Source organism: Prionailurus bengalensis, chromosome C1 (assembly GCF_016509475.1).
Source record: "Prionailurus bengalensis isolate Pbe53 chromosome C1, Fcat_Pben_1.1_paternal_pri, whole genome shotgun sequence".
In the NCBI taxonomy this organism is placed as follows: Eukaryota; Metazoa; Chordata; class Mammalia; order Carnivora; family Felidae; genus Prionailurus; species Prionailurus bengalensis.
The window spans coordinates 25,426,524-25,441,161 of NC_057345.1; the positions used below are offsets into that span (position 1 = coordinate 25,426,524).

Below are 14,638 nucleotides of genomic sequence, written 5' to 3' on the forward strand. Positions count from 1 at the left end.
CAAGTCCATCTGATCCAATGTCTCATTCAGGGCCCTTGTTTCTTTATTGACCGTGTGTCTAGATGATCTATCCATTTCTGTAAGTGGTGTATTAAAGTCCCCTGCAATTACCACATTCTTATCAATAAGGTTGCTTATGTTTATGAGTAATTGTTTTATATATTTGGGGGCTCCGGTATTCGGTGCATAGACATTTATAATTGTTAGCTCTTCCTGATGGATAGACCCTGTAACTATTATATAATGTCCTTCTTCATCTCTTGTTACAGCTTTTAATTTAAAGTCTAGTTTGTCTGATATAAGTATGGCTACTCCAGCTTTCTTTTGGCTTCCAGTCGCATGATAAATAGTTCTCCATCCCCTCACTCTCAATCTAAAGGTGTCCTCAGGTCTAAAATGAGTCTCTTGTAGACAGCAAATAGATGGGTCTTGTTTTTTTATCCATTCTGATACCCTATGTCTTTTGGTTGGCGCATTTAATCCATTTACATTCAGTGTTATTATAGAAAGATACGGGTTTAGAGTCATTGTGATGTCTGTATGTCTTATGCTTATAGTGATGTCTCTGGGACTTTGTCTCACAGGGTCCCCCTTAGGATCTCTTGTAGGGCTGGTTTAGTGGTGACAAATTCCTTCAGTTTTTGTTTGTTTGGGAAGACCTTTATCTCTCCTTCTATTCTAAATGACAGACTTGCTGGAAAAAGGATTCTTGGCTGCATATTTTTTCTGTCTAGCACCCTGAAAATCTCGTGCCAATTCTTTCTGGCCTGCCAAGTTTCAAAAGAGAGATCAGTCACGAGTCTTATAGGTCTCCCTTTATATGTGAGGGCACGTTTACCCCTTGCTGCTTTCAGAATTTTCTCTTTATCCTTGTATTTTGCCAGTTTCACTATGATATGTCGTGCAGAAGATCGATTCAAGTTACGTCTGAAGGGAGTTCTCTGTGCCTCTTGGATTTCAATGCCTTTTTCCTTCCCCAGTTCAGGGAAGTTCTCAGCTATTATTTCTTCAAGTACCCCTTCAGCACCTTTCCCTCTCTCTTCCTCCTCTGGGATACCAATTATGCGTATATTATTTCTTTTTAGTGTATCACTTAATTCTCTAATTTTCCCCTCATACTCCTGGATTTTTTTATCTCTCTTTTTCTCAGCTTCCTCTTTTTCCATAACTTTATCTTCTAGTTCACCTATTCTCTCCTGCCTCTTCAAGCCGAGCTGTGGTGGTTTCCATTTTGTTATGCATTTCGTTTAAAGCGTTTTTCAGCTCCTCGTGACTGTTCCTTAGTCCCTTGATGTCTGTAGCAAGAGATTCTCTGCTGTCCTGTATACTGTTTTCAAGCCCAGCGATTAATTTTATGACTATTATTCTAAATTCACTTTCTGTTATATTATTTAAATCCTTTTTGATCAGCTCATTAGCTGTTGTTATTTCCTGGAGATTCTTCTGAGGGGAGTTCTTCCGCTTGGTCATTTTGGATAGTCCCTGGCGTGGTGAGGACCTGCAGGGCACTTCCCCTGTGCTGTGGTGTATAACTGGAGTTGGTGGGCGGGGCCGCAGTCAGACCTGATGTCTGCCCCCAGCCCACCGCTGGGGCCACAGTCAGACTGGTGTGTGCCTTCTCTTCCCCTCTCCTAGGGGTGGGATTCACTGTGGGGTGGTGTGGCTCGTCTGGGCTACTTGCACCCTGCCAGGCTTGTGATGCTGGGGATCTGGCGTATTAGCTGGGGTGGGTAGGCAAGGTGCTCGGGGGCAGGAGGGGCAGGCTTAGATCGCTTCTCCTTAGGTGATCCACTTCAGGAGGGGCTCTGTCGCAGCGGGAGGGAGTCAGATCCGCTGCTGGAGGTTTGGCTCCGCCGAAGCGCAGAGTGTTTGCGCGGATCGAGCAAGTTCCCTGGCAGGAACCGGTTCCCTTTGGGATTTCGGCTGGGGGATGGGCGGGGGAAATGGCGCTGGCGAGCGCCTTTGTTCCCCACCAAACTGAGCTCTGTTGTCAGGGTGCTCAGCAGCTCTCCCTCCCTTTGTCCTCCAGCCTTCCCGCTTTCCGAGCAGAGCTGTTAATTTATGACCTCCCAGACGCTAAGTCGCGCTTGTTGTGGGAACACAGTCCGTCAGGCCCCTCCGCTTTTGCAAGCCCGACTCGGGGGCTCTGCTTGGCCGGTGAGCCGCCCCTCCGCCCCGGCTCCCTCCCGCCAGACCGTGGAGCGCGCACCGCCTCGCCGCCCTTCCTACCCTCTTCCGTGGGCCTCTCGTCTGCGTTTGGCTCCGGCGACTCCGTTCTGCTAATCCTCTGGCGGTTTTCTGGGTTATTTAGGCAGGTGTAGATGGAATCTAAGTGATCAGCAGGACGTGCGGTGAGCCCAGCGTCCTCCTAAGCCGCCATCTTGCCGCAACTCCTCTCCTCTAGGGTTTTGATGCTTTCTTGTCTCACATTCAGGTCCTTCATTTTTGTGAATGGTGTAAGAAAGTGGTCTAGTTTCATTCTTCTGCATGTTGCTGTCCAGTTCTCCTGACACCATTTGTTAAAGAGACTTTTTTCCATTGGATATTCTTTCCTGCTTTGTCAAAGATTAGTTGGCCATACTTTTGTGGGTCCAGTTCTGGAGTCTCTTATTCTATTCCATTGGTCTATGTGTCTGTTTTTATGCCAATACCATGCTGTCTTGATGATTTTAGCTTTGTAGTAGAGGCTAAAGTCTGGGATTGTGATAAGGCTGTTTTGTTAGGGCTGGGAGCTGTTGGGACAGCAGTCCTTTCTTTAGACATTGCAAAGTGTTTTAAAAAATAAGAAAATATATTTTCTCATGTTTTTGGACGTTGAAGGAGGACATGCTCCAATCACAGTACAAAGTGGTTCCGCAGTGTCACGGCAGACCCTAGGTTCTTTTTCTCTCCTCTGCCGTCCTCAGTGTCAGCTTTGCACTAAAGTTATCATGTGTCATAATCAAAAGATACATGCCAATGGCAGTTGGGCTCACAAGTTTCCTAGTGAGAGAGACTCTCTCTGTCTCTGTCCCTGTCTCTTACACACACACACACACACACACACACACACACACACACTGAATGAGTGAGAGAGAGGGAAAACTTTCCTCCAGCCATTAAATTCATTCTGCTTGGGCTAGTTTAGGCTACGTGCCCATCTGTGGACCAGTAACACTCACTCTTTGTGTGATATGTTTTGTAGCAACAACAAAGAAAGCAAATGAACAGAGCAAACTGGTCAATTAATGTTGGGAATTGGCATGGGAATGTCTGAATAGCTGTGTGCAGGGCAGTGCTCCATTCCAGGGGCAGTTTGGACGAGCACTCTGCTCAATGTGTCATTTGTACTTAATCTTTTCTTTTCTTTCTTTCTATTAGGGGCTCCAGTTTCCAAACCAGGTATCAACTGCCAGCGAGAGCAAGGACCAGGATTTTGGCGTCCGAGCTTTATCAATTCTGGAAAGAGGAACACTGCAGATTACACCTTGGATAATGAGCAAACAAAACCAGCCCAGGCATCGGCCTGGAGAGATTCCAGGGCCTGGGAGGAACAACACCAATGGGACACGGAGGACATGAAGGTGTCAGGTGTGCACTGGGGTTATGAGGAGACCAAGACTTTTCTGGCAATTTTGAGTGAGTCTCCTTTCTCTGAAAAGCTCCGGACTTGTCACCAGAACCGCCAGGTTTACCGGGCCATTGCAGAGCGGCTGAGGGCAAGGGGCTTCCTGCGGACACTGGAGCAGTGTCGCTACAGAGTCAAAAACCTCCTGCGGAACTACCGGAAAGCCAAGAGCAGCCACCCACCAGGGACCTGCCCCTTCTATGAGGAGCTGGAGGCCCTGGTGAGGGCGCGGACGGCCATCAGAGCCACTGATGGCCCAGGAGAGGCTGTGGTGCTCCCCAGGCTGGGGGACAGTGATGCAGAGATGGATGAACAGGAGGAAGGGGGCTGGGAGCCTGAAGAGACAGCAGAAGATTGTAATGGTGATGACCTGGCCACTGATGAGTCTGTCCAGGAGCCCAGGATTCCAGGGGGCCCAGCTCTGTTCCAGAGTCGTATTGGTAAGAACAAGGGGGTTTAGTGGATCCTGACTCCAACTCTCTTACCAGCCAAACCTCTGCTCCCTGAGTTCAGGGCACAGACCGGATCGCAAGTCCAGATTGATGCCACTGGTGTTAAGTTCCTTAGATTGTCCTCAAACTCCTACTCTTTCCTTCTATGATCAATTTCCTAGAATGAGTTTTCTTAGTTATAGAAGCAAACTTTTAAAAACTTAAGGGACCTTAAAGAGCTAATTCAGTGTTAGTTGACCCTTGAACAATGCAGGGCTAGAGTACTGATCTCTGCTCGTTTGATCGATGCACATTCAACTTTTGACTCCCGACAAACTTGACCATTGGTAGCATACTACGGACCAGAAGCCTTACTGATAGTATAAATAACATGTATTTATATGTTATATGTATTATATGTATATTCTTACAGTAAAGCAAGCTAGAGAAAAGGTGTTGTTAAAATCATAAGAAAATACATTTACACTACTGTATTATATATATAGAAAAATCTGTTGTATAAATGAATCTTTGCAGTTCAAACCCATCAACTATATTTGCCAAAGTGTGTCACTAGGAGTATGGATGGTCATAGTGTTACACGAGTGTTCCTTTTTTTTTTTAAGTTTTTAATGTTTATTTTTTTGAGAGGGACAGAGACAGTGTGACTGGGGTAGGGGCAGAGAGAGTGAGAGAGAGAGAATCCCAAGCAGGCTCCACGCCACCAGCACAGAGCCTGATGTGGGACTCAAACCCACGAAACCATGAGATTATGACCTGAGCCAAAACCAAGTGTCGGACGCCTAACCGACCGAGCCACCCAGGTGCTCCACACGAGTGTACTTTTAAGTTTAATGTGCATGAGAACATCAACTTGTGATTTTACGGTAAATTTAGGTAAGGAAAGATACTGAGTGAAGTTTTTAATATATAACAGAAATCACAACAGTATATAGTTGAACAAGTGATGATTGAGAAACACCCAGTCATTGTAAAAGTGGAAAAACACTGAAGCCCAAGAGATGGAATGTCTTATGTAAAGTTACACAATGAGGTAGGGGCAGAGTCAGGATCAGAGCCCAGAGGTCCTGCCTCCATCTTTATGTAGTTTTCCTCTCCACGATGCTGCCTCCCCAGGCTGCATCATTTACCTGCCGAGGAACTGAGAACAGAACACTTCCTGTTCATTCCTCCAAAAAGAGGAAAGGGCATCCTTAGTTGGATGCTCTTGTAACATTATTTGAGTTACGTTTCTGTCTAGGGACTCTCAGTTCCCTTGTTTGTTCAGAAGAAAGTTCATAAAATAAAACTAGAGGATATGTATTGAATGGATATAGAGAAAGTCTCTTAGATCCCAATTACAGGCCTTTCCCCACACCAGTCAACTGAAGCCAGAAGTGGGGTCACCTGGTATAATATGGCCACCTATATCTTTTTCAACTAAGGCTCAAGAGTTAATGGAAAGTCTTAGAATTGGGTGGGGGTGGGAGGCTCTGGCGCACCCCTCAGAAGCAAGGGAATATTCTTTGCTGGTGCCCCAGGTGCCTGGGAAATTTCTCCGTTGCCTGTATTGGAGAATTGGATTGGAACGGGGGCCCCTGATCCCTGATGACCTGGGCTAGTCTCATTATGCCTCACAGTTCTGAACTCTTCACTCCTGACAGCAGGTGTGCACTGGGGCTACGAGGAGACCAAGGCCTTCCTGACCATTCTCAGTGAGTCCCCATTCTCTGAAAAGCTTCGCACGTGCCACCAGAACAGCCAGGTTTACCGGGCCATTGCAGAGCGGCTGTGTGCACAGGGCTTCCTGCGGACACTGGAGCAATGTCGGTACAGATTCAAAAACCTCCTTCGAAGCTACCGGAAAGCCAAGAGCAGCCACCCACCAGGGACCTGCCCCTTCTATGAGGAGCTGGACTCACTGATGAGGGCACGGACTGCGGTCAGAGCCATGGGAACCCTCAGGGAGGCAGCGAGTCTCTCTAGGTCTGGGCAGAGCAGTACTGAGGCTGATGACCAGGAGGCCTGGGATGAGATGGCAGATGAAGTTGGCCTCAAATCTCCCACCCTGTGTCCAGACACCCCAGACACTGGTAAGCCTGGAGTAATTTGATGTCCACCAAATCCACAGGCATGAGAGATTAAGGGGGCCAGATCATTATCATTTGCCTCTGAACTACACGAGTGGGTGGAATTGACCAGGAAAAGCATTTGTGATTTGCTTAGTGTAATTGCCCAAATGAGAGAAGTAGTCAGGTCTTGATTTTACTGGGATTTTTTGGTAAATTATAGAGTTTATTCAGTTTCACAAGATAAGAGGCTATATGGAATGTACTAGGAGAGGGAGGTGTTCCTTATTGAGTAGAGGGATGGGGAAGTTGGCCAGAGAGACTGACTAGCTGATTGTGTGTGTGGCCTGGGCCTCATGGCTCCCTTGGCAGGGTCACCATGTTCCAGGCTCTGTTCTCTGCTTTGCAGGTCACACATTTATATATGCACCCGAACTTGAGCAGTTTCACGTTAGTCACATCATAAGATGTGAGATAGAAAATATAAGATACATGGGGTGCCTGGGGGCTCTGTCGGTTAAGCATCCGACTTCAGCTCAGGTCATGATCTCATAGTCTGTGAGTTCGAGCCCCACATCGGGCTCTGTGCTGACAGCTCAGAGCCTGGAGCCTGCTTCAGATTCTGTGTCTCTCTCTCTCTCTCTCTGCCCCTCTCCCTGCTCACACAGTCTCTTTCTCTCAAAAATAAACATAAAAAAAAAAAAAGAAAATATAAGATATCATTGTAGCTAAATTTGTAAGACACAAGATAAGATATATAAGTAGATATTAACTAATGAACGAAGAAAACTGCATTTCTGTGTGTTTTCAGGTTTTGAGATGAGGCATAAGGACGAAGACCAGATTTCAGAGCAAGATATTTTTGAGGATTTGCCTGGAGCCTTATCAAAATGTACTGGAAAGGATGTTTGCCACCCTCATGACTGGGGGCAAGACAGTGAAAATGAAGGTGGAGGTGAAGGGCAGTGGGGAAATCCCCCCCAGGAGCAGTGGGAAGAATGTTCTTCTGAAGAGGACTTAGAAAAACTCATCGACCACCAAGGCCTGTACCTGGAAGAGAAGCCCTACAAGTGTGACACGTGTGTGAAAAGCTTCAGTCGGAGCTCGCACTTCATTGCCCACCAGCGGATCCACACAGGCGAGAAGCCTTACAAATGCCCTGAATGTGGGAAAGGCTTTAGCGATCGCTCCAACCTCAATACCCATCAGAGAATCCACACAGGAGAGAAGCCCTACAGGTGCCTTGAGTGTGGGAAAAGCTTTAGCGATCACTCCAATCTTGTCACCCACCAGAGAATCCACACAGGGGAAAAGCCCTATAAATGTGGGCAATGTTGGAAAAGCTTCAACCAGAGCTCCAACCTCCTGAAACATCAGAGAATCCACGTGGGAGGCAATCCTGATCATTGCTGCGAGGCAGGGGAAACCTTTGGCCAAAGCCCATCCTTCAGTGCTCCCTGGAGGAACTCTACGGAAGAGACATCTCTTGAACAACCTCAGAGTGCCAGCAAGAACTTGAATTCTGGCCCACACGGCAGCAGCTCAGGGGAAAAGCTGTATCCGTGTCCTGAATGTGGAAGAACCTTCTCTAAGAGCTCTGCCCTCATTAGTCACCAAAGGATCCATACGGGAGAGAAGCCGTATGAATGTGCTGAATGTGGGAAGAACTTCAGTAAGAGCTCCACGCTGGCTAACCACCAGCGAACCCACACGGGGGAGAAGCCATACACGTGTGTGGACTGTGGGAAGGGCTTCAGTGAGCGCTCCAAGCTCATCACGCACCAGAGAGTGCACACGGGAGAGAAACCCTACAAATGCCTGGAGTGTGGCAAGTTCTTTCGTGACCGTTCCAACCTCATTACTCACCAGCGGATTCACACGGGAGAGAAGCCTTACAAGTGCAGAGAGTGTGGGAAATGTTTTAACCAGAGCTCCAGTCTCATTATTCACCAGAGAATCCACACTGGGGAGAAGCCCTACAAGTGCACAGAGTGTGGCAAAGACTTCAACAATAGCTCCCACTTCAGCGCCCACCGGAGAACCCACGCAGGAGGAAAAGCATCGTAGGAGGCCCCCCCGCCCCCCGTCACGGCAAAGAGATAAACGCATATTGAAATCTCCCCAGAGCGTAAGATGTGTGCTAGGAGCTTTCCGAATTCTTAAGCTTGGTGTATACCCAGGCAAGTTATCTTGGCCTAATCCAGGTTATTTGGAAGTGAATTACAGATGCTAAAGGTCTGGATTTGAAGGCACTTTTCTTAAGTGTAATTTGTTTTTCTCCTGTAAAAAAACCCTGTGCAACCCTCAGGCCCTCCTTATATTTGCTGTCACGTGAGGACTTGATCAGTGTTTGAGCCAAACTGGTCATGTAGGAGTTTAGAGGTACATCAGGGGTCCTGAGCAGTGAGTCCAAACCTCGCTGTGCCTTCACACTGTCCACAGGTACAGATGTTCTGTTGGCACACATCAGCAAATTCTCACGTGGCGGATTTCGGTTGGGGTGTATCCGTACAGGAGAGCTTTAAGACTGGCGAGAGAGGGCATAATTGGGAATCAGTGGCTTAAAGCAGACCGCCATGACCTCAGCAGAGAGGAGGAACCTCAGTGATGTCCTTGATAAATTATTAACAATAGCAAAAGTAGCTGGTATTTATCGAGCATTTACTCTGGCAGGCTCCGTGCTAAGCACTTTGTGCACATCATCTCATCTCCTCCTCACAGCGGTGCCGGGAGATAGGTACTAATAGTGTCCCCATTTCCCAGAGGAGAGAGCCGAGGCTTGGGAAAGCCAAGTAACTTGCCTGGTGGCGCATCTGAAAATGGCAGAGGCAGGCTTTAACCAGATCTGTCTCTGGAGCCTAAGGTGTTCCTGACCATTCTCCTGAATCCCCTTCTGCATTAGGGCAGGTAACTCAGGTGTGAGGATCCCAAAGCACTTTGTGGACCACATTTCCTACTAAAATTCCTTTATGAATTCTCCTTTTAGCAAATAGGGAAACCGAGAATCCCTAAAGAGCAGAGGGCCTGGGATGGTCTGAACCGGCAATGCTTTGAGCAAGGCTGAGCTATTATTAAAGCACTTGCTGTGGATTTCTATCTTTGCAACAATATGGGTGAGAGATACAGGGGGTTGAGACAGGGAAGACCCGTAACCACAGTGATGTTTCTCCCCATGAGATACTGCTTTGGGGAAGGAAATGGGGTTTAAGAATTTCCCTTTCCTCAGGGAGTCAGTCCTGCTCAAGTTAGACTTGGCTGAACTGAACGTTAAGCCTTACAGGAACTTGGGCCTCTAGTTTTGCCTCCCCGGGCCTTTCCCTGTTGGCGGAAGCGTGTTTCTGATGGCCATGCCATGGCTGATCAGGGGGGAGGTGGGAGGAGGTGGTGTGCTCCCACTGAGAGGGCACTGAATGCTGTCCTGCAGCCCAGCTGCGTGGCACAATTTCATCCTGCGAGAAGGAGCGTGAGGCAGTCGGGTCCTCACATGCTGAAGAATGCAGCGGTCAGGACCTATGGGTGCCCTGGGTTCTCCCTGCTTTATCCCATTCCTGCACCCCTGGTCGGGGATAGCTCCCTGCCTCCAGGCTGCAAAAAGAAGTTTGTGTTTAGTCACTTTGTGGAGAAGGGTAACCCCCTTTGGGGACGGGGGTGCAGAGCTTTGAAGTACTGAGTGGGTGCGGGTGTGGTGCGAAGCCACAGGCTGCTGTCTGAACTTCCGTCCTGGGGCTGCTGCGGATGGCATTGGCTTCCCAGTGTGTACGTGCCCGGGACTTCCAGATCTGTCTCCTGCCCTGGGCTCTCCTCTTAGGAGCCCGGTCTCCTCCCTGCCAGTCCTACCTGAGTGACTCCGGGGCCTCTCCAGCCACCCGTGCCCCTCCCTCCCTCCCCCTCCCCCCCCCCCCCCACGCACTGTGACCCCTGCAGCCATCTTCAGCCTGGGCCCATCCATTCGGCATGCACATTACGTACACACTGGCCCACAAAGCAGCCTCCTTCACACAACGCCGGTGAGGCACACACAGTCAGACTCCTACAGACTCAGGGCCCCAGACACGCTCTCCCTCCTAAGGGCATTTTCCAGTGGGCCGTGGTTCCCCAGCACCGCGGGCAGTCTTCCCAGGGGAGCCTACGGTCAGAATGAATGTGGTGAAGCATCCCCTTCTCTCAGTCTTGATGCCACCTCTCCTTCCGATGCTCCTTAGTGTCCTCTCTGAGCAGCAGACACCAGTGTCGAGCCCCTGCCCAGGCTGCGACTGGAGGCTCGTGCTACATGTAGCGCGAGGTCAGGGAAGGCCTGGCAGGAGAGGGGTTCAAGTTGTGCCGGAGTCCAGGGGGGCAGCCGCTGCTTCCCACGGCTCCTGCTGCTGTCTCTCCCGACACCACCATTACCACTACTGTGTCTTTAGCGCCATCTTTTCCATCACTCTGACTAGAGGCAAATCTGGAACTATCTCCACCTCCCTCTACTTCCCCGCCCCACGCTGGGGACCTCACTGCCCTCTGGTGCACTTCCCACCCGGTCCCTGTCAGAACCCTGGGAGGAGTCTGCGCCCGGTGACCCTGCCCTGTGCTGCCCGGAGGAAGAGGCCCCTCTTCTCAGTGTGGCTCAGGCTCCCCGCTTCTCAAGGCTGAGAGCCGCTTTGTTCTAAGAGCCACTTAGCTGAGTCAAGAGCGTCAGAACGGGCAAGGGCAGGATCCAGTTGAACAATTTTACCTACACACAGTGAACAGGTAGAATAAGGGTCCACACAGACATCACGTTTCTAATGAGGGTGCGGTGAGGGATTCCCTTGATATGGGAACCATTCTGATCCTGTCTGCTATTACGTAGTACTTTCTGAAGTCACATTTATTTTTCACATTTTCATTGTTGGAAAAGACTCCATAACTGTGGCGCCTAGAGGGTGAGGAAGGGAGAAAAAGGAAACACAATGTGCCTCTAAGGCTGGTTCTGGATCAGCCTTAGAGATTCATGCGAGCCCAAGCAGGAGAGGAGCCTCGGGCAGCAGTGACCGAGCCACTGGCACTGGAATCTCTTGGGAGTCACCGGGGCTCAGGGAGCCCTACTGTGGTGCCAAGTGACAAATATAACACGTGGGGGAAAGGACTCCCCTTCTTTCTTCAATGTAGAACATGGCCTGGCCTCAGTTCTTTGGGGCGTCCACAGACCACGGAGAAGCTTCTGCAAAGTTAGAGGCAATGGAGATGAGTATGAGGGTCAAGGGCATGTCCTGGTGATGGTGAGGAGCTGCTTTAAGACCCTCACTCCAACTTCACCGGGTAGGGGGGTGGGCAGGGCAGGAGAATACCCCTATAGACAGCAGCCGACAAGGAAAAGCTTGTTCACGATCATATATGCAGCCCCTGACCCAACCCCAGTCCTGAAGTTTCCCAGAAACAGAGGAGGTGAGGCAAGCCGGGCTGGAGGTCACGCTAAGCCCTTCCGGCACATCCTGGGCATTTTCTCCAGGGACTTCCCTTGAGCAACTAATTTCTTATGAAAACTAGACATTGGTGATTGATCTTAGTGACTGTGAAATGAAAATGCGATAAATTTTGGCCACCAGGAGGCTCAGAGGTTCAAGATCCAGTTCCAAAAACTGAGCAGGCCCTTTTGGTTAGCAATTTGTGCATCGATCCCTGACTTCATTTTGTCTGGCTTTGTTTTCACTTCCTTATCTTTTACTATTTTCTGGTTTTTTTTTGGTGGTGTTATGTACATCTCTTAAAGCTGGTCAAATCCTATTTTGGGATGCAGTGGCCTGATGAATTAATAAATTATTCTGATTAAACAAAGAAAAAATAAAACTTTTGGATTCTTCTGGCATTTTCCTTGTTGAACTCAAAGCATGGAGGAAAGGGGGTGTAAATCAGGGATACACATTGAGGCTGTGGGGGAGGATTGGGGCGCATGATCTCATACCCTTTGTGCTGGACTGGTATCTTCCTTTCACTGTTCTCCGTGGTTCTTCATACATGAGTGGATGTACGAGCTCATGAGGCGTTGCCTTTTGTCCATAACAGGTGGCTCCTCGGTCTGCTGGCCATCTCCACATGTCTGCTTTGATATTTCCCCTGGGGTCTCTGTGCTAGGAAATCTGAAGTATCTGGGACCCAAATGATGCAAAGATTATGGATGAAAAGAAAGAAAGGCTTGCCAAAGGGGCCGAATTTTACCTGACTCTTCTGATTTGCCACCCCCCCCCCCCCCAGTTCAGGAACAGAGCTGACACACTTTGTACTTGAGGAGGGCCCAGGTGGACAGGTGGAGGGTCTCTATGGGGGTTCTTTCCCCTCCTTTCTTCACCTACCCCTTCTGGTAATGTCCAGAAGACATTGTGGCTGAAGACACTTAAGTTTCCTAATCAAATTTCAGTCTGTATTTTTGTGAAGTGGGTTATAGGCAACTCTTTGCCTTTTAAATTCTGCTGTCCTTGAATTCTGGTTGTGAACTGGTAGAGGGTGGGGAGAGTGATATTTCAGATTTGGACTTGGCCTTGATCGGAATCCACTGGAAATTGTTTCTTCCTGTAGGAGTCAGAATCTCCAATGTAGATTATAGTAGTGGTTGGGATGGGCTAATGGTCTGCACATCTGGGGACAAAGATGAGATCTGGGAGAAAATTAGTCATTGTCACCCTGGAAGAGAAGTTCCAGGTTGTGTTGACATGTTTTCATATAACCTCTTTCTAGCAGTTACTCTGAGAGTGACCAGATCCACAGGGTTTGCCTTCCTGGAAGACAGGACAGAGGGCACAGGCAACTCATTGCCATGTTCTTGCCATTAGCAGGGAGGGCCCAGAGGTCAGTTACAAATGTCAGGGGCCATGAAAGTTGACCAGCCAACCCAGGCAGGAACAAGAACTTTTATCAATCTAGATAGCTAGAGCTGGCTATGACTAATACGACCGAGAAAGCAATACTAGGAAAAAACCCAGAGAGATGCTCCTGGGCCGGGGCTGGCTTTCTGTTGGCTTTCGTGTCAATAGGCTGCTGGGTGCCTGTGTTGTCACAAGTTCTGGGCTGCGCCAGGAACCTGATTAGGCACCTAATTCCCAGATTGGCATTGGGAATCACCAGGTGAGATTGGGGCATCCCTGGGCTTGAGGTCTGAAGAGAAGGTGTGAGGGACTCCATAGTTACAGGGCTTAGGCAGCTTGTAGAAGGAGGTGGGTCAGGGACAAAGGAAGGATTGAGAGAAGAGGGGGGACAAGTCAGAAAAGATGGTGGTGTGTGAATGGGGAGAGCAAGAAACAGACAAGGGAAGAGAAAGAACAAAGGGACAGTCAGGGGAGAAGGCAGTCGACTTTGGGAGATAGGAAGGGTAACAGGTAGAAACAGGTGTCAGCTGTCCTGGGTGTCCAGCGAGTGAGGTAGACAGACAGCCAGGAGAGGTGGGGGGTGGGGCAGGCAGAGCTGAATCGGGGAGAGCAAGAACTGGAGCGCGTGGAGGGGGAAGTGAAGCAGGGAGACAGGAGGCAGCTTCTTCACAGTTCCCGAATTAGAAACAGAGGGCTGGACTGTTTGGGTCACCAGTCTATATCCTTCCCCTGTTCCACTCTCCTGTGACCCAGACTCCTGTCACAACAAAGATCAAGACTGATGTCCAAGATCAAGACTGATGTCCAAGAGCTTACTGCCTGTGTTTTCTTCTAGGAGTTTTATGGCTAAGGAGGATTAAAAGGAAGACCACTGACCACAATTGGGCATCTTTCCCACTCTCCTGGCAAAGGAAAAGCAAGAACGTTAGGTACTTCTGGTCAGGACTTTCCAAGGTTGATTTACTGTTGGTCTCTGTGGGACTCTAGGGCGTCGAAGGTGGATCTCATGGCCTGCCCCGGACACACAGGCAGTAACTTCCGTCTTGTCTGATCTGTATGCCAAGTCAGGGCTAAAGTCCACCCAACACTGCCCATCCCAGAGCGCTGGGTGGCCCGATTCGGTTCTCTTACCCCTTGCACATTGCTGTGTGTGCTTCTGCAGGGGACTACCGCTCTACGCCCTCTCTGGGCCTTCTCTTGCCGTCCAAAAGCAATGCGCTCAGCTGAACTCTCTCTCTGAGGCTGACGTGTCAGCACAACCTCACATGCCAAAGTTACTGACCATCCCTCGGTGCCCTGGGCCGCCGTCTCCTTGAGCCCGCCTCTTCAGACCCTTGCCTTCTCCTCTAGGCCTGTGCATCCCCCTTGAGAAGTCCTACTCCACACTCATCAGCCCCTAACACCCCCCTCTCTTCACCTAACGTGTGTGGCACCACCGGGTCCTGCCTTTCTCTGGATGCCCCTGCGCACCGCCCCCCCCCCACCCCGGCCGGAAGAAGCAGGGAACCCTCCTCCTGGTGGGGAGGCGGGGTTGCTGTCTTCCTCGCGCCTGGCTGCTGCCTCCAGATCGGTCCTTCTTTTCCTCCCTTATTTACGTGACCGAGAGCTGAGAGCTAATAGCTGTAAAGGCTCACATGTATTAGGTACCTGAGGGCCAGGCACTCTGCCAAGGGCCAGCGATGACAGCATTTCCGCCTCACCACTACCTCC

At 49.6% G+C, this 14,638-nt stretch overlaps 1 protein-coding gene across 4 annotated transcripts in view; it reads left to right on the top strand.

Moving 5' to 3' along the window:
* The window catches only part of ZSCAN20 (zinc finger and SCAN domain containing 20), a 32,427-nt gene extending 20,517 nt beyond the window's left edge, over nucleotides 1-11,910 (top strand). For 3 of the 4 annotated variants that reach the window (XM_043578668.1, XM_043578669.1, XM_043578672.1), the window contains 3 exons: nucleotides 3,361-4,047; nucleotides 5,703-6,131; nucleotides 6,919-11,910. In XM_043578668.1, the coding sequence (XP_043434603.1) occupies nucleotides 3,361-4,047; nucleotides 5,703-6,131; nucleotides 6,919-8,174 (2,372 nt within the window). In that variant the 3' untranslated portion in view covers nucleotides 8,175-11,910. The remainder of the gene's footprint in view (nucleotides 1-3,360; nucleotides 4,048-5,702; nucleotides 6,132-6,918) is intronic. The other variant, XM_043578670.1, reaches the window with a different exon arrangement.
* Nucleotides 11,911-14,638: the final 2,728 nt, after the last annotated feature.